Consider the following 20,696-nt stretch of genomic DNA (forward strand, 5'->3'; position numbering starts at 1 on the left):
ACTGCAGATCCTGAAGAAATTAAAAAAATTATAAGAGGATATTATGAACAACTGTATGGCAACAAACTGGACAATGTAGAAGAAATGGAAAATTTCCTGGAAACATATGAACAACCTAGACTGACCAGAGAAGAAACAGAAGACCTCAACCAACCCATCACAAGCAAAGAGATCCAATCAGTCATCAAAAATCTTCCCACAAATAAATGCCCAGGGCCAGATGGCTTAACAGGGGAATTCTACCAAACTTTCCAGAAAGAACTGACACCAATCTTACTCAAACTCTTTCAAAACATTGAAGAAAATGGAACACTACCTAACTCATTTTATGAAGCTAACATCAATCTAATACCCAAACCAGGCAAAGATGCTACAAAAAAGGAAAACTACCGGCCAATCTCCCTAATGAATATAGATGCAAAAATCCTCAACAAAATACTTGCAAATCGAATCCAAAGACACATTAAAAAAATCATACACCATGACCAAGTGGGGTTCATTCCAGGCATGCAAGGATGGTTCAACATAAGAAAAACAATCAATGTATTACAACACATTAAAAACTCGAAAGGGAAAAATCAATTGATCATCTCAATAGATGCTGAAAAAGCATTTGACAAAATCCAACATCCGTTTTTGATAAAAACACTTCAAAAGGTAGGAATTGAAGGAAACTTCCTCAACATGATAAAGAGCATATATGAAAAACCCACAGCCAGCATAGTACTCAATGGTGAGAGACTGACAGCCTTCCCTCTAAGATCAGGAACAAGACAAGGATGCCCGCTGTCACCACTGTTATTCAACATTGTGCTGGAAGTGCTAGCCAGGGCAATCTGGCAAGACAAAGAAATAAAAGGCATCCAAATTGGAAAAGAAGAAGTAAAACTGTCATTGTTTGCAGATAATATGATTTTATATCTAGAAAACCCTGAGAAATCGACGATACAGCTACTAGAGCTAATAAACAAATTTAGCAAAGTAGCGGGATACAAGATTAATGCACATAAGTCAGTAATGTTTCTGTATGCTAGAAATGAACAAACTGAAGAGACACTCAAGAAAAAGATACCATTTTCAATAGCAACTAAAAAAATCAAGTACCTAGGAATCAACTTAACCAAAGATGTAAAAGACCTATACAAAGAAAACTACATAACTCTACTAAAAGAAATAGAAGGGGACCTTAAAAGATGGAAAAATATTCCATGTTCATGGATAGGAAGACTAAATGTCATTAAGATGTCAATTCTACCCAAACTCATCTACAGATTCAATGCAATCCCAATCAAAATTCCAACAACCTACTTTGCAGACTTGGAAAAGCTAGTTATCAAATTTATTTGGAAAGGGAAGATGCCTCGAATTGCTAAAGACACTCTAAAAAAGAAAAACGAAGTGGGAGGACTTGCACTCCCTGACTTTGAAGCTTATTATAAAGCCACAGTTGCCAAAACAGCATGGTACTGGCACAAAGATAGACATATAGATCAATGGAATCGAATTGAGAATTCAGAGATAGACCCTCAGATCTATGGCCGACTGATCTTTGATAAGGCCCCCAAAGTCACTGAACTGAGCCATAATGGTCTTTTTAACAAATGGGGCTGGGAGAGTTGGATATCCATATCCAAAAGAATGAAAGAGGACCCCTACCTCACCCCCTACACAAAAATTAACTCAAAATGGACCAAAGATCTCAATATAAAAGAAAGTACCATAAAACTCCTAGAAGATAATGTAGGAAAACATCTTCAAGACCTTGTATTAGGCGGCCACTTCCTAGACTTTACACCCAAAGCACAAGCAACAAAAGAGAAAATAGATAAATGGGAACTCCTCAAGCTTAGAAGTTTCTGCACCTCAAAGGAATTTCTCAAAAAGGTAAAGAGGCAGCCAACTCAATGGGAAAAAATTTTTGGAAACCATGTATCTGACAAAAGACTGATATCTTGCATATACAAAGAAATCCTACAACTCAATGACAGTAGTACAGACAGCCCAATTATAAAATGGGCAAAAGATATGAAAAGACAGTTCTCTGAAGAGGAAATACAAATGGCCAAGAAACACATGAAAAAATGTTCAGCTTCACTAGCTATTAGAGAGATGCAAATTAAAACCACAATGAGATACCATCTAACACCGGTTAGAATTGCTGCCATTAAACAAACAGGAAACTACAAATGCTGGAGGGGATGTGGAGAAACTGGAACTCTTATCCATTGTTGGTGGGACTGTATAATGGTTCAGCCACTCTGGAAGTCAGTCTGGCAGTTCCTTAGAAAACTAGATATAGAGCTACCATTTGATCCAGCGATTGCACTTCTCGGTATATACCCGGAAGATCGGAAAGCAGTGACACGAACAGATATCTGCACGCCAGTGTTCATAGCAGCATTATTCACAATTGCCAAGAGATGGAAACAACCCAAATGTCCTTCAACAGATGAGTGGATAAATAAAATGTGGTATATACACACGATGGAATACTACGCGGCAGTAAGAAGGAACGATCTGGTGAAACATATGACAACATGGATGAACCTTGAAGACATAATGCTGAGTGAAATAAGCCAGGCACAAAAAGAGAAATATTATATGCTACCACTAATGTGAACTTTGAAAAATGTAAAACAAATGGTTTATAATGTAGAATGTAGGGGAACTAGCAGTAGAGAGCAATTAAGGAAGGGGGAACAATAATCCAAGAAGAACAGATAAGCTATTTAACATTCTGGGGATGCCCAGGAATGACTATGGTCTGTTAATTTCTGATGGATATAGTAGGAGCAAGTTCACAGAAATGTTGCTGTATTATGTAACTTTCTTGGGGTAGAGTAGGAACATGTTGGAAGTTAAGCAGTTATCTTAGGTTAGTTGTCTTTTTGTTACTCCCTTGTTATGGTCTCTTTGAAATGTTCTTTTATTGTATGTTTGTTTTCTTTTTAACTTTTTTTTTCATACAGTTGATTTAAAAAAGAAGGGAAAGTTAAAAAAAAAAAAAAAAGGAAGAAAGAAAAACAAGGAAAAAAAAATGATGTAGTGCCCCCTTGAGGAGCCTGTGGAGAATGCAGGGGTATTGGCCTACCCCACCTCCATGGTTGCTAACATGACCACAGACATGGGGGACTGGTGGTTTGATGGGTTGAGCCCTCTACCATAAGTTTTACCCTTGGGAAGTTGGTTGCTGCGGGGGAGAGGCTAGGCCTCCCTATATTTGTGCCTGAGAGTCTCCTCCTGGATGCCTCTTTGTTGCTCGGATGTGGCCCTCTCTCTCTGGCTGGGCCAACTTGAGGGGTGGGATCGCTGCCCTCCCCCCTGCGTGGGATCGGGCACCTGGGGGGGTGAGTCTCCCTTGCGGCGTGGAGTGTGGCTCCCGGGGAGGAGTGTGGACCCGGCGTCGTGGGACGGAGAACATCTTCTTGACCAGGGGGGGGATGTGAAGGGAAATGAGGTGGGCTTCGGTGGCAGAGAGGTTCCAGGAGGAGCCGAGAGTTCACTCTGGTGGGCACTCTTATGCACACTTTAGACAACCCTTTTTAGGTTCTAAAGAATTGGGGTAGCTGGTGGTGGATACCTGAAACTATCAAACTACAACCCAGAACCCATGAATCTCGAAGACAGTTGTATAAAAATGTAGCTTATGAGGGGTGACAATGGGATTGGGAAAGCCATAAGGACCACACTCCACTTTGTCTAGTTTATGGATGGATGAGTAGAAAAATAGGGGAAGGAAACAAACAGACAAAGGTACCCAGTGTTCTTTTTTTACTTCAATTGCTCTTTTTCACTCTAATTATTATTCTTGTTATTTTTGTGTGTGTGCTAATGAAGGTGTCAGGGATTGATTTAGGTGATGAATGTACAACTATGTAATGGTACTGTGAACAATCGAAAGTACGATTTGTTTTGTATGACTGCGTGGTATGTGAATATATCTCAATAAAATGATGATTAAAAAAAAAATCTAAAGCTGACAGTTATCCTTGTTCAGTTTTATTGAGGTGATTTTTGTCCCTTATATGAACCTTCCAAGCTTAGAAAGCATTTCTCTACCTCAGAATAGTGTGACTCCCTCCTGAGGGAGCATCCCTTGGGGTAATAACAACAGCAGAATACCAACCTTCAACGAAGTGAGTGTTCTTTTTTAAACAGTCACCTGGAAGGCTAGAATATATACTTGTTCAACCAGTTAAGACATTGTTCAAAACTTCTGCTGCTTAATTTTTTCTTTGCTATCTCCATGTACCATTGCCCCTGCTATAAAAGTGTTTTATACACTTACAAAATTATCAATGAGTTTTTACCCTTATGTTATAATTTGTGTGCCTGGAGCTGTAATTTTCCCAAAACGTATCTGTGCATTATGGTGTATATGTCCCCCCCACCTTTTTTTGCCAGATTATATACATTAAAACAGTTCATGTCATAACAAATACAGGAATTGTCATAACTTGTATTTTAAACATTATAATCAAGATTATAGTGTTGTGAGATTAGACTGTTCTAATCCTTTAGATACAGGCTCACTTAATTTGTGATTGAGCTAATAAATATGAATCCCATTGCAACTTGCCTTTGGAGTCCTTCATTTCCCACTTGTCCACCTTTGTTCACACACTAACAGAGTCACAGTCCAGCTCTTCAGCAGATAAGAGGATGCATGTTAAATATAGCCTGACCTGCTGCTCTGGTGAAAATTGACACTACCACTTGCAGGCTCTGTGCAGTAACAGGCTGATCCTGAATGTAGGATATTTGCTAATTTGACAGTAAACAGGGATTCTAGACGTGACCTCAGTTAACTGCAATTCTGCATGTAAGTGACAAGCATAAGAGCCTGCTTTCAAGTAGATGCTTTTTTAAAGCAAGGGAATGATAAACACAAGATTCAAGTGGTTTTCTTGGATGGGGGAGTCAGGAAGCTGGTATGGAGTGGGAACAGAGAGGTAGATATTGTCAGTGTTCTAGTCCACCTGTTGGATAGTGATTTCTCTGGTGTTCATTGCATTTAAATAAATAAAACAAAAGAAATCCATGCATAGCCAATGAAGAGAGTGTGTCGTGAAGGAGATATTATTACTACTCTACTTATAGGCACTGGGGTGGAGGGAGGTAGAAAATGCTGAACTTTGTCCTTTAACACCTGTTAGCTGGGACTCTGGGTAACTCATGAATCCTTTTTTGAGAAACACACATGTACCACCCAGCTACAAACATGTTTGTGATGAGTTCATTCCAGAGGCAGAAAGGTCCCATAAATAATGCCCGTGTAGGCTTTGGAAAGTGCCTTATGTTGAATGGACTGTGATGGGAATTCAAAACCTTAACATGACCACCCTCAAACATACAATCTGAAAAATTAATTTTCAGACTCAGTGTAGCAAGAATAAGCATTTAAGAAGATCTTGTATTTCTTATATCAGGTGTGCTTATGTATCTTCATGGACATAAGTTAATTGTAGCATTTTAAAATGAATGTATTATTTCTTCCATTTGAATAAAAATTGTTTCTGTGGTGCATTGATATTTAAATTTATACATAAAATTTATACATAAGCTGGGAGAAACTGAAAACAGCTATCACTAAATCACCAACACATCAGAAATCTAAAAAGTAAGTTTAAGTTCATTTCAAAGTGTGTATTTAAAAACAATTGAGAGAAACTAAGATGACAGCTGGCTGAGACAGGGCAAAAAAAATGCCTCTGTGAAAAATGCTAGCTAAAAACCAGAAAGTGACGTAGAATACCGGTTACAGTGATGCACCAGCTGGACAAGGGCTTCTAGCTCCACAGGGGCCGTATACTTGGTGCAACCGGGAGTCGGCATTCTGAAACGAGTGAGTAAGCTGGCTGGAAGACCCGCAGCCACGCAGCGGGCTGGGGAAGCCAGGGTTCAGTGTTTGGAGACCGGCTGGCTCTTTAAAAAAAAAAAAAAAAAAAACAAACGGAAAAACCCAGGAGCGGCTCCAGCTGCGATTGTGGGAACCACGCAGTAAAACACAGCAAGAGGGGGCTGGGCCAGCCTCTCGGTGTCTGGCCGGGAAGATAGCCGGCAGCAGATACCCTTGGGTCTGGGGGAACGGAGGGGAGAGCCGGAAGCAGAAAGAAATCCTGCGGCTAGCAGCTGGCCCCCCAGAGGGCTGGATAAACTCCTGCCCGGGGCTGTGCCCACAGCCCAGAGCCCCACCAGTTGTCCCGGAGCTGGGAAGGAGGAACTGTGCGAGGAGGGGGGAGCTGAGATGCCCCGTTCGGCCATTTTTGCTTCAGGCTGAGAGCGCGCTGCCCCATGGCCTGGCGGTCTGGGGCTTCCCTTGAGGGACAGCGCGCACTGGTGACGTAGCATAGCATTCCCTTGGCTGAGCTCCTGGAGGATCATGGCTGGGAAGGGGGATCCGCTTGGAGAACCCAGGGACGCTACACCAAGTCCGGTGGTTTGCGGATCAGCGAGAGAGAGGGTCTGGGGCTGAACTGAAATGAAGGCTTAGACTTCTGTGGTGGCCTTGAATCTCCGGGATCCTGGGGGATTTGAACATTAAAACTGCCCTTCCTCCCTGGCCACCCGTACACACGCCCCACATTCAGGGTGGACGGCTCCAGCAACACACCCAAACTGAGTTCTCCAACTGAACACACAAGAATCATTTCCCCACACACCGCGGGAACAAGGTTGTGAACTGACTTGAGGGATATAGGTGACTCACAGACGCCATCTGCTGGTTAGTTAGAGAAAGTATACGTCACCAAACTGTGTTCCTGAAAAATTAGATATCCCTTTTTTTTTTACAACTTGAAAGAACCCTATCAAGCAAAACAAATGCCAAGAGGCCAAAAACAACAGAAAATCTTAATGCCTATGATAAAACCAGAAGATATGGAGAATCCAACTCCAAACACAGAAATCAAAATATCAGAAGATACACTGTACCTCGCAAAATTAATCAAAGAACTACAATCAAGGAACGAAAACATGGCAAAGCATTTAAAGGACATCAAGAAGACCATGGCCCAGGATATAAGTGACATAAAGAAGACCCTTGAAGAGCATAAAGAAGACATTGCAAGAGTAAATAAAAAAATAGAAGATCGTATGGAAATAAAAGAAACTGTTGGCCAAATTAAAAAGACTCTGAATATTCACAATACAAGACTAGAGGAAGCTGAACAACATCTCAGTGTCCTAGAAGCCCACAGAAAAGAAAATGAAAGAACAAAAGAAAGAATGGAGAAAAAAATCAAAATGGATCTCAGGGATACGATAGATAAAATAAAACGTCCAAATTGAAGACTCATTGGTGTCCCAGAAGGGGAAGAGAAGGGTAAAGGTCTAGAAAGAGTATTCAAAGAAATTGTTGGGGAAACTTCCCAAACCTTCTACACAATATAAATACACAAAGCATAAATGCCCAGTGAACTCCAAATAGAATAAATCCATATAAACCCACTCCAAGACGTATTCTGATCAGACTGTCAAATACTGAAGAGAAGGAGCAAGTTCTGAGAGCAGCAAGAGAAAAGCAGTTCACCACATACAAAGGAAACAACATAAGACTAAGTGGTGACTACTCAGCGGCCACCATGGAGGTGACAAGGCAGTGGCATGACATATTTAAAATTCTGAGAGAAGAATTTCCAACCAAGAATACTTTTTCCAGCAAAACTCTCCTTCAAATTTGAGGGAGAGCTTAAATTTTTCACAGACAGACAAATGCTGAGAGACTTTGACAATGAAAGACCTGCCCTACTTCAGAATCTGAGGGGGGGGGGGGGAGCCCTGCCAGCAGAGAGACAGGGAAAGGAGAAAGAGATATAGAGAATTTTAACAGACATACATAGTACCTTACATCCCAAATCACCAGGACATTCATTTTTCTCTAGTGATCACAGATCTTTCTCCAGAAGGGACCATAAGTTGGGACATAAAACAAGCCTCAAAAAATTAAAAAAAAAGAAAAATAATTGAATATACTCAAAGCACATTCTCCAACCACAATGGAATACAACAAGAAGTCAATAATTTTTGAACTGTAATTCCACTATTTACTTCCTACATGATATAAAATACACAAACTCTAAGGAGAAATCAGTGGTTTTGAACTCAATGTAAAATATGTAATTTTAGACAACTATGTAAAGGTGGGGGAATGAAGGAGTATAGGAACATAGTTTATGTGTCCTATTTAAGTGATGGTGCTATCAAAGAAAAACAAGATTGATATGGATTTAAGAGGTTAATTTTAAGCCCCACAGTAAACACAAAGAAATTATCAGAGAATATAACCATAGAAATGGAAAGTAGAGTTTGGGTTAAGAGAAATGGGGGAAGGGGCAATGGGGAGTTAAGAGATGAGTGTAGGGTTGCTGTTTGAGGTGACAGGAAATTTCTAGTAATGGATGGTGGGAAAGAGCATTACAACATTCTAAACATGATTAATCCCACTAATGAAAGGCTAGGGAGGGGGTGGAATGGGAAGATTAAGGCTGTATATATGTTTCCACAACTGAAAAAAAAAAAAAGTCTAACTAGATAACAATTGAATGCTAAGGGTGAACTTGGATGGGAGTGGAGGATAGAGGACAGGTGGCTCAAAGGGACACAGCTGAGACATAAGGAAAAGGAAATATAGAATGTAAGCTTTGTATCATTGTTGAATCTCTTGTACTTCTTAGCTGCGCTTAATGGGATTGCATAAAAGAATGTTCTTGTTCATGGGAAGTGTATACGTGAATTATAGTGTATGTTCAAGTATGTGTACAGCTAACTCTCGTATGTTCAGAAGATAGCAATAGATGATGGATGATAGATAGGGAGGGAAAGAAATAGTGATGTGACAGCATGTTAAAGTTGGTGGATTGAGCTATTGGGGGAGGGGGGTCAGGGTATGATGGATTGTTTTTGCAACTGTTCATATAACTTTGAATTTATTTCAAAATAAAAAAAACAGTTGATAAATTTTGGCTACTGTTTCTTAATAATAAAACATTTTTGAGCACTGTGCTAGGCACTTGGCTACTAGTGCATTAATTCTTCCCAACAAACTGTCAAGTGGGAGTTATTAGCCTTAGTTTTATAGATGTGGCTTAGAGAGCTTAAGCACTTGTCCAGTGTTCTACAACCAAAAATACTGGGGCTAGCATTTGAATAGGGTCTGTCTGAAATTTAGATTGCCTCACATTTAAAAATTTCCGATTTAGCTATAATTGATGACTTTATATAATCCTTCTTCTATAATTGAAATAAAAATACAACTTTCTGATTTCTGCCATGTGTAAGATAGCAAAACCAGTTTCTTAAAGATGTATTCTATTTTAAAATGTATATCCTTTTTTTTGAGTTCCTCTGAAGATGGATTATCCACAGTGATGAAAATAATTCAAATGAGAGAGAAATTATTTAATTTTAGGGTCAACAATGAAACAAGCTTTTGTGGTTTGGTGGCAGTTCTCTGGCTTTGCATTACAAGGTTGCCTCTTATCTGGAGTCTTAGCTTTTGATAGAACTTACATAAATATACCCAAGAAGATCTCTGTTTGATGATATCTGGCTTTTTTTTTTTTTTTTTTTTTAATATATTTCTATCTGGGCAAGAAGAAAAGTATGAAATTCTGATTATTAGTCTTGGGCTCCTTTGTTGAAGTTTTGCTGAAAGATAGGGTAGGGTTGAGAGTAATGGTTACAGGCATTTTACATCTGCAAAAATGTGGGACAAATTAAGTCCCTGATAGTCATACTATGCATTTGAAAGCATCTGTAGATGCTTTTATATAGATGGGATTATTTAACTTAATTTGGATTTCTTTAAGTAATCCTTATTATTTTTTGAATAAGTAGGACATTCATGTGGTTTGAAATGCTAGAAGTACAACAAAGTTTACATAGTAAAAAATACCTCTCTTGGCTACCCAGTTGTCAACCATATTGGGCAACTGGAGTTACCAGCTTCTTGACCATTGCTCCAGAGTTGTTTTATGCATTTCTGAGCAATTGCATGTTTTTCCTTATTTTTACCCACATATTATATATACTATTTTGCCCTTTGCTTTTTCCATGTAATATTGGATCTTTGTAAGCATTCTTTGCTCTTGCATAATACACTATTCTATGAAATATTCCATTGTATAGATTTACCATTATCTGTTTTACAGGTACAGTGACTAACTTTTTTTTAAATTCAATTTTATTGAGACATATTCACATACCATACAATCATCCATGGTGTATAATCAATTGTTCATAGTACCATATATAGTTGTGCATTCATCACCACAATCAATTTTTGAACATTTTCATTACCACACACTTAAGAATAAAAGTTAAAGTAAAAACCAACACTCAAAACATCCCATAGTCCCCATCCCTCTCTATTATTCATTTACTTTTTGTCCTCATTTTTCTATTCATCTGTCCATACACTGGATAAAGGGTGTGGGAGCCACTATCACCCGGTCACACAGTGTAAGCTATGTAGTTATACAATTGTCTTCAAGAATCAAGGCTACTGGGTTGCAGTTCAACAGTTTCAGGTATTTCCTTCTAGCTAAGAATAACCTCCCAGAATGACATCTCAACTCTATTTGAGCTCTCTCAGCGACTGAAACTTTGTGTCATTTCACTTCCCCCTTTTGGTCCAAGGAGTCTTTCTCAATGGCATGAAGCTGGATCCAGGCTCATCCCCAGGAGTCATGTCCCGCATTGCCAGGTAGATTTACATCCCTGGGAGAACTTTTTACTTACATCATTTCCCACTGATTTTATTTATAGATCTTTAGATATCTGTGGTGTATATATGGATACACACACACACACACACACACACACAGGATAAATTCCTAGAAATGGGATTTCTAGGACAGTAGTTTGAAATATTGCCAAATTGTCCTCCATAAGGATTGTTACAGTTTACGTTGCCACTGGCATTGTGAGAGTGCCAATTTTCATATACCTTCACCAATGTATTCTGTTAGTAAATGTTTTCGTATTTTCCAGTAGGATAAGTGAAAAATAGGTTCTTGTTTTAATTTGCATTTCACTTATGAGTAAGAATGTATAAATTTTAATATGATTAAGAGCAAATACTTTGTCATATATCTGATTTCTATTCATATTTTGCCTACTTTTCTATTAGATTATTGATCTTTTTCTTGTTAATTTACAGACATCCCTTATGTGTTAGATTTATTAGCTTATTGAAATATGAGTTATACATAAATATTTTTTCCCAATGGGTTATGGTTTTTGCCATGAAGAATTTTTTTTACAGTTGTGTAATATAACTTAATGAATCTTTTGTCTCCCATAGCTTCTGTTACTTTTATGATTTTATAAATGTTGATCCATCTGGAATTTATTTTGGTCTAAGGTTTGAGTAATAGATCCAATTTTTATTTTTCAGATGGCTACCCAGTTGTCCAAACATCATTTATTAAATAATCCCTATTTTCCCCTTTGATTTAAAATTCTAACTTTATCTTATAATAAATTTCCCTGTATATTTGGATCTAGCTCTGACTTTCTTACTGTAAGAAGCTTTAATTTTAAATCTTTTCCCTTTCATCAGAAATCCCAGTGTGGGTAAAACAACATGATTTTTTTTTTGGCTGCTTCTTTGTAATGTTATCAATGCTTTTACAATGTAACACTGATTCATGTTATATAACATGAGTTATTGCAGATTTGAAGTTTATGAGTTAAGTTACACATTGATTACATTAATTTCACTATACCTTGTCCGAATTTTTAATTAATCTGTGTTCGTCTGTTCATTCAAACAGAATTTATCAAATTCTAGCCTATTACATGCTAAGCACTATTCTAGGCCCTCAGTGAACAGAACAACTAGATTCCTGCTATCAAGAGCTTACATTGAGGTGGAGAGAGGCAATCAATAGACAATAGATCCAATAAATAAGTAAATCATTATAAAGTATGTTGGTACGGGGTACATGCTATGGAAAAAGATTTTTAGGTTATTTGGAGTGCTGTGAGGGGTAAAGTGGTGGGGGTCAAGCTGCATTTTCAAATAGAGTAATCTTAGTAAGCCTCATTGATGAGGATACATTTGATCAAAAACTTGAAGTTGAGGAAGTTACCATTGTGTGTACCTTTGGGGAGAATATTCCAGGGAAAGGAGACAGCCAGAGCAAAGACCCTAAGGTGAGAACATGTCTGGTTTATTGATGAATGGCAGTGAGGCGAGTATGCCTGAAGCAAGCGGGATCTAGGGAGAAAGGGGTCGGAGATAAGATCAAGGAGGTAATGGGGAGCTAGAACATGTAGGGTCTCACAACCCCTTCATATTCTTAGAAATTATTAATGATCCCAAGGAGCTTTTGTTTATGTGGGTTACATCTATCAATATTTATCGTATTAGAAATTAAAACTGAGAACTTCTTAAAACAAGAATATACAGCCATATATTCCATTACCCATCAGAGCGGTGAAGTCATCACATACCATATAGCCTTTGGAAAATTCCACTGTAAATTCAAGAGAGAATGAGAGTGAAAAAGGCCCCCAAAAATAATAAAAATAAATAAAATAAATCTTGGTATTAATATGAAAATAGTTTTGACCTCACAGACCCCCTTAAGGGTTCTTGGGGAACCCCAGGTACTCCCCAGTCATACTTTAAGAACCACTAATTTAGGGTCTTGTAGGCCATTGTAGTGTAAGGTTTTGAACAGATGAGCCATGATCTGATTTAGGTTTTAACAAAATCACCCTGGCTGCTGGATGGAGAAAAGAATGTAGAGGGGCTATGGCAGACACAGGGAGAACAGTTAAGATGTTTTTGCAGTAACCCAGGCCAGAAATGATGATGACTTGGATAGGGTGGGAGCAGTGGAGAGGGTAGGAAGCGGTCAGTTATTGGATGTATTTTAAAGTTAGCACCAATAGCATTTCCTAACAGATTCCATGTGAGGTATGGGAGAAGGAGAAGTCAAGGATGACACCGGGTTTTTGCTTGAGCAACTGGAAGGATGGAGTGCCGGCAACTAAGATGAGAAATGGAGCAGATTTGGGAGAAAGATTTGGTTTTGGGTTTTGGATGTGTTAAAGTTTGAGATGTCTTTTTGAACATTCAAGAGGAAAGGTCAAATCGTCAGTCAGATAAATGAGTTTGGAGTTGGGGAGTGAGATATAGAACTGAAGATGTAAATTTGGAAGTTGGCATCTAGGTAGTATTTACAGCCATGAGACTAGATGAGGTCACCAAATGGTAAATTAATTTTCTCACATTTATCAATTCAAGTAATAATAAGTACATTTCTATAAAGTGTTACAGAGTACCTACACATAAATTTCTGGAGACACTGCTCTCTTTATGTAAATAATGAAACAGATTCAGAAGGGTTAAATGACTTCCCTTATGTCACCAATCCTATCAGTGCCAAAACTAGGATTCTGAAGCCTTTATTTTCATATATACTGCAAGGTCATTGCCTTGTTTGTATAAACCAGAAACATATATATATTGATAAGGTGAGTAAAGTAAGCAGCTTGGTCAAGTGAGAAAATTTCTCTCGTCTTCCCCAAATACATTTCAGTATTGGTGAATATTTAACTTATACTTAGAACTTTGAGACCAAAAGAACAGATTCTGTACCCTAGATGTATAAATTTTCAAAGAGAAATTTGGAAAAGTGCTCCAAGTCTTGCTTTGAGTTAATGGTTAGAGCTGTGAAAACCTAATTTAGTCATTTCACACAGGTGTCCTCCCATTAGAAAACCCCAATTTTTTGTAATAGTGAGAAATAAATCAGGTATGTTTTTAGAGCTGTCAACAATGTTTCAAGGGACTACAAAGATGTCTCAAGGACTACAAGTTTCTATAAAGTACAATCTAAAATTACCACTGAATCATGCAACTCACAAAAGCTCCTACAATCTCTGTTGCCCTCTTAACTTTGTTCCCAGGCTTCTTTTTTCATATTTATGTGCTGATTTACCTGGAATCTCAGCTACCTATACCTTTAAGTCTTTGTTATAGGATTCAGTTGTGGAGGTGGGTACCCTCAGAAAGGAGACTTGGACTATCTTCAATCTTTAAGATATTTTTCTTGTGCTGTAATTTTTAAATCACCCCCTGAAAACTAGGTGAGTAATCTCAAATTTAATAATAAAAAGCTTGAGGCAGAAAATTTTTACCTAAAAAAGGATTATTTGGTTTTTGTTTTGTTTTGATCCCTTTAATGAGGCTGCAACTTGCATGGATTGGCTCCTCCTTTATTTTCCTTCCTTCATCTGCCTAAGATGAGGGCATTAATTATTATTCTCAGAGACTTCATACAGATTCTCCTCCAAGGTAAAACAAGCACTCTTCCAGAAACTATGGTAGGAGGTCTTTTTGTTTGAAGTTGTAAAGCAAAGGCCAAAAAATGATTCCTTATAGGCCAAAGGAGGAGGCTTTGCCCATATATATCTTTAATTGGGTATCTAAGTACTTCAGAACTACCACAGAACTGACTGATCGTGGTCTTGAGTTCAGTGACTTTCAAACATTTTTAACAGCTTCCAACAATAAGTTTTATAGCATGGCCTAATATATACACACAAAAACATATGTATAACTGGCACAAAAGTTTCACAAACCAATTTTTAACCTTTATTAAAGGAAATGACAGTATAATATCTTCTGTTTTACTCTTTTAGAAAAAAAAAAATTGGTTTCAATTCACTCTTTTGATTTCAGAACCTGCTAATGGATGCGAACTTTAGTTAAAAAAGATACTTCTCTGTGACCACAAATTTGGCTGTGTGTATAGTTTTCTGAGCCCCTTCTTATAGACAGTTTGACCCTGTGGACTGAGATAGAGCCCAGGGGTTTATGTTTTTATCAAGTCCCCCAGATAATTCTGATATAGCTATGGGACAAGTATTTGTGAACTACTGCTTGATCTAATATCATTAAAAACTAGTTCATTTAAAACCAAATTTAATTTACCTCTTAAACCACTGAAAACATAATTGTAACTCTTTAAATTGTTGCCCTTTTAATATTAAAAAATAAATCAACCATTATCTCAACTATCTAGACTACAGTGTTCATATTATCTAATTAAGTGTGGGGAACTGTTTTATGCAGTGACTGGCAAGTAAAGAACAATTAAATTCCTCTTGGTTATGGAAAAAAACAGGCTGGGCACTAGTAGATTAAGTTCACCCTCTGGTTTGTTCCATTCAGTAGTGATGTTGTCTTCTTTGACACAGACCAGTTTATGTCTGACTTGGAACACCAGCCATCAGGTTCAGCAGAGAAATGGCCTACCCACAGTGAGCTGTCATGTCCAGCTCCTTTCTGGAGAATCTAGAGGGTGAGTGTTGACTGAAATGTGTCATTGTTTTTGCGCCCAGTTCTGGTGTTTGCATGCAGTGGCTGGGTTTGCATGTGCTACAGAGGAGGGGGTATTCACGGGCACCTTCTTGGTAGGCCCACTCATTATTTTGAGCTAGACTTTGATTGCAAGACTCTGCTTTTGAAATTTAATCATACTCAGATTGATGAGATAAAACTTCCAGGAGACTTAAAACCATAAAGGACTTAAAAGAACTTCCTTATACTATTTTTTCAGAAAATCAGATGCAGAAAGATTAAGCAAATCTGCTGTAGTCACACCACGGTTGAATCAGGACTCAATCTTACTTCTTCCACTGTTTAGCCCAGTGCTTTTCTCATTTATGTAGCAACAAGTTGGTCATCAGTGTTTCCATGGAGTGAAGGAATCAGTAATTGACTAAGAAGTGAATAGGAGTTGAGAGCATAGAAATAGCAGTGTGAACAATTCCTTCAAGGTGTTAAGCCATGAAAGAGAGAATTAGATACAGAAGGGAATGTGGGATCTGAAGTTTTTATTTGCTTGCTTGCTTGCTTGCTTGTTCAAGAGAGATTTACCCATATTTAACAGTTGGTAGGAAGGAGGGGAGGAGGGTAGACTGTGATTGAGTAACGATATGGGAGGAGGGTAGACTGTGATTGAGTAATGATATGGGAGGGGAGGGAGCACAAAATTGATGGAGCAAGGGTCTTAAAAAGGCATTATTATGGGATCCAGAGCATAGGTGGTAGAATAAGTCATTTGGATTTATGGCCTTGGAACTTAGGTTTGGTCTCTGAAGATACAGATTTGGGAGGCAAGAGTGTAAAGAAGTGGATGGGATTATTCAGAGAAAATGTACAAAATGGGGGGGGGGGGAATAGGGAAAAGACAGAATCTTCTAATAATTCTAAAATGCTTCTGAGTCCCACATCTTATCCTAAATTGAAAAGAAGTGTTTATTCTTTCACATTTCAGTTTTTTGCTTGATACAAAAGAGTACATGCTGATACTTGAAAATACTTTCAAGTACCTGTGTACTGTTTACTCAGCTGGAGATTTAATATTTGTTTATGTAGAATGTTTAGAGTTACAAGCTTTTCTAGAGGAAAGATCTGTATTAGAGTATAGCATCATGCACACAAGAGTTTCCTTAAGAAGGGCTGTTAACAAGACTCATCTCTCCCTCTCAATCAGTTGTGAAAAAAAAAATAATAATTTTCCTTTACTAGTATTATCTAACTTTAAAAGCGAAGGATATCTTTTGATCATTGTGTAGATATTTTCTTTCCTGTGTTTGGAAGCTGCCTAGTGCTCAGAATGAAATTTAAAATGTAGTTATCAACTTGGAATGATAGACCTCAAGCTGGTTATCATGGTTTTGCTTAAAATACTTAAATTCTTTGTTACCATTATGGTGATGAGTTCTGTTTTGGTAATACTATATGCTCAGTTATTGTAACAGACATTGATCCCAAAATAAAATAATTTAACCACATTGGAAGTTTCTTTCATACCACATGGTGATTCAGAAGTCAGAATTCCTTTCATTTTGTTGTTCTTCTGTCTCCTTGGGTATTATCAGACAGAGTCAGTACTATGACTAAGTCTTAGCCCAAAGCAAGGGGAAAGTGGGGAAGAAAGGAGCAAACTAATTATATGACCACATCTAGCTGCAAGAAAGAAATCAGGAAATACAGTCTGTAGCTGAATGGTCATGTGACCAGCTAAACCTCAATGACTAGGGGATAGTGAATTAAGGAGACAGTTAGCAGTTTACTATCAGTCTACTATAGAAACCGTCTAAATTTTCAGGAATTTATTTCTGTCTGTAGTTGGAGAAGGCAATTTAGTCAGTCACATTTTGATAAATGCAAATTAATTCATCAGCTCATGCTGTAAATAGGTGAATTTGGTATTTCATTTGTTTAGTTTAGATAGTGTCCTTGTAACTTACCAGATAACCTAAAAATAAATATTAACAAAACTGTGCTATGAAGTAATAAAACATAAAGTGATTCTAGATTTTTTATCCATTTAAAATCATTTATATTCCTTGACTTCCAGATTTCTCATTTCTTCATTTGAAGTGAAATTCAGAAATTGATTGCACCTAAATGTGCCTTCATTTTTTTTTTTTTTTTTTTTTTTTATGATTCCATTTATATGAAATGGCCAGAATAGGCACATTTATTAAAAATAGAGAAAATTGATTGTGGGGATGGTTACACAATTCTGTGACTATACTAAAAACTATTGAATTGCACACTTTAAATGGATGAGTTTTATGGTATGTGAATCATATCTCAACAAAGCTGTTAAGAAAGTAAGATTGTCTTTGGTCCTCCTGAATTAATAAAGTTGGTTAGCTTGCTTTTTGTTGTTGTTTTAACCTATCTCAGGCCTTTGAGAACTTGAGAAAGATTGTGTGTTTATTAACGTTATTCCTGGGGAGTCCTCTAACTCACACCTTTTCAACAAATGTGCTTTGCTTGATTGCTTTGGGTTTCTTTGCTAACCCCTTCCAAAATTCAGTTGAGGTAGGTCTCCCTGATTTAGCAATAAAAATACAGGCCATGCAGTTACATTTGAATTTCTAATAAACATTGAATAGCTCTTTAGTATCAGTATGGGTCCCATGCAATATTTGGGACATACTTTTACTAAAAAACTATTCGTTGTTTATCCGAAATTCAAATTTCACCAGTTTATCTGGCAACCCTAAGTTGAGGAGGAGTAATATTAGGAGAGTTTAATCTTAATTGTAATGCTGAACTGAAGTAGGTCAGCTCCTCCAAGAAAATGCTGCTTAGGTCATTGGTTGCTAAGGATCAGACACGCTGGGGTTGCGGTGGTCGGCCCTAGCCCAGGGCTTATCAATAACCCCAAACTGCATTCCTAGCAGCCTGAGAGACCCTAGCCCCGTACTCTCTGACCCAGAGCCTGTGCTAGTCCAAGCTCTTTCTCTCCTAATATCCCTTTTGTTCCACCCTCCCACAGATGCTTTCCACCTCCAGGCACCCCCCCTTTTTCCTTTGGCCAGGAAGCCTCAGTTGGCCTCCCCTTGTGCCTTCATTTTTATAAAAATAACATCTCCAGAATGTTCACCCTGAGAGTGCATTATACCTTTAATCTTGAGGTTTAGGAAAGGAAGGAAATGATGGACTCAACCAAACTTTGGTGAACGTTCATTACAACTTCAAAATGAAATAACATATATAAATGGAGTATAATGATACACAAAAGATCCTTTACAAAAATGTCAATATGCTCAGACTTTTGTGTACATGGCAGTGTGCATCTGTCTACTTCAAAGAGGTAGTGCCCTAGTTACCCTTACCACCTGATTGTGAAATTTCATACCATACCTTTTTTGTCACCTCTAAATTTAAATCTTTAAGCATGGGAAATATCTCTTTAGAGGCCTGTTGTTATTCCAACACCTTGTTCTCATGTGTAGAAACAGCATTCCAGTGGACTACCATTTTGAACATTTCTTAGATAAAAAGTTGTTTTTTCTTACAGCAGATATTGCTGATGGCTTTGACTCTACTTGTGTTGGCACAGGCAAATCTGGGTGTTGGGGTAGAGAGCTAGATGCTCTGACCTACATAATCTGTTAGCATTGTTGTTGAGGGTTGCTGACTCTTGTTCTATGCTTTTAATTCACTCTACCCTTTAAAGAGGACAAAATGGTAAATTTGTACGTTAGAATAGCAAGTAACTTCTTATGTTCTTATCTTAAATAGGTGGGGGGAAAAAGAGAAAATCTCCTTACATATTTTGTGGAGGAGAGTTTAAATACATACTAGATTTATGCATATATGCATTCAAAAGGAAGTGAAGAATGAAAGTACAAGCATTAGTATTTTTAAGAAATAACAGCTTAAGTACTGTGTTTATCAAGATTGTTAATGATTGACATATAAATTATGGACTTGTTTACCAGTAATAATTTTGAGTTGCTTAAGTGGACACCCAAGTTTTGGCCAGTGACAACAGGAAGCTATTTCAGGAATCCAGAGGTGTGAGCTCTAGCCCAGAGCCTCCAGCCTACAGATAAGTGAGGAGAGAAGGAGAGCAGAGGACTTGTATAATTAACATAGAGCTCAAGCTATTGCCAAAGGTTTGTGAAAGTGCTTTGTTGCAATTCTGACTCCCTGTACTAAAAATTTGTATTCATTATTCAACTATAGCAATTACTTGAGCATAATTTCTGTTGTTATCCTAAGTCCCCACATTATATTAAAGATTCAGTTGGCAAATAATTTTATTTCGCACTCTATATGTACCAAGCATTAAGGATTCAGTGGAGAGTTAGACAAAGTCCCTGCTAATTGGAACCTAAATCTAGTGACTACTAGTGAATTACAAGTAAGAGAATCCTGTAGTTTCATTTATATTTGAGAGTAGTCAGCCTGAGTCCTCCTTTGTGGAAAATCTTGGCTTTATCATAGTCTTTAAAAATCTTAATTGGCCTGGAACCTGCCAGGTTGCTTCAGTTAGGTAGAGTGAATTAGGCATACCAGGCAAAAGAACAGGAGAGCTTTGACATGTGGAAACAGAGATAACAGAACTTTGATCAGACTTTTTCTATAAACCATACTACGTGGCCACTTCAGAAATGAGTTTTCATCCTTATCATCAAAGTGTCCTTGTTAAATGGATGGATAGTGCTGGACCTGGCTTCTCGTCTTCAGGAAAATGTAAACATCAGTTTCCTCATAAAGATGATACAGAAAACATATTCTGATTTCTTTTATGATGATAAAGCTTTATGTCTAATCAGCTTGTAGTTTTAAAACTTAAACATTGACATAAGAATTGAAAAAAGTGTTTCATGGTAGTCTGGAATATCTCTGAAGTTACTGTTTTGGGGAGGTGATAGGAAGAGATGGCTTGAATGTGACTTGAGTACTTGCTTAAATATTTGGCCTTCTGCCTTTGCTGTGAGGTCTGCCTAAAGTAGACACTGTCAAAATCAGATGCCATGTATTAATGTTAACATTCTCTGGTCCCCTTCCTACCCCACCACCTAATGAACTTTCAGTGTCCTTGTTCCAAATAGCTTCCCAATGATTGTATTCAATTAAGATCCATTTATTCAGTCATCAGAAATTGATGTTTCCTTCAGGAGCTCACAATCTATTTGGAAGAAAGATGATAACTGCCTTCTGATAATCTAATCTAATGTAATGAGTAACATTAGAGGGCATGCACAGAAATTATGGACCATCCTTACACTCCCTTATAGCATCAGACTAGTCCACAGATACCAGAATCCAAATTGAAAACACTGCTTCTTGCCTGTTTGGTGACTTGGAATTACAGAATTGCCAAGGGCTGCCTTGCCTACTTAGGCTTCCTTTATATTCC

General features: G+C 37.8%; 2 protein-coding genes across 7 annotated transcripts in view; one reads left to right on the forward strand and one right to left on the reverse strand.

Annotated features, from left to right (window-relative positions):
* The window catches only part of NFATC3 (nuclear factor of activated T cells 3), a 163,622-nt gene that overhangs the window by 135,764 nt on the left and 7,162 nt on the right, over positions 1 to 20,696 (forward strand). The window contains exon 10 of one of the 3 annotated variants that reach the window (XM_037815881.1): positions 15,217 to 15,320. The exons of 1 other annotated variant lie outside the window; for it this stretch is intronic. In XM_037815881.1, the coding sequence (XP_037671809.1) occupies positions 15,217 to 15,317 (101 nt within the window). In that variant the 3' untranslated portion in view covers positions 15,318 to 15,320. Of the gene's footprint in view, positions 1 to 15,216; positions 15,321 to 19,255; positions 19,367 to 20,696 lie in introns of those variants that run through there. One more of the 3 variants, XM_037815883.1, reaches the window with a different exon arrangement.
* Positions 1 to 20,696, reverse strand: part of ESRP2 (epithelial splicing regulatory protein 2) — a 71,780-nt gene that overhangs the window by 34,539 nt on the left and 16,545 nt on the right. The gene's annotated exons all lie outside the window — the stretch shown is intronic.

Source organism: Choloepus didactylus, chromosome 22, assembly GCF_015220235.1.
Source record: "Choloepus didactylus isolate mChoDid1 chromosome 22, mChoDid1.pri, whole genome shotgun sequence".
NCBI lineage: Eukaryota > Metazoa > Chordata > Mammalia > Pilosa > Megalonychidae > Choloepus > Choloepus didactylus.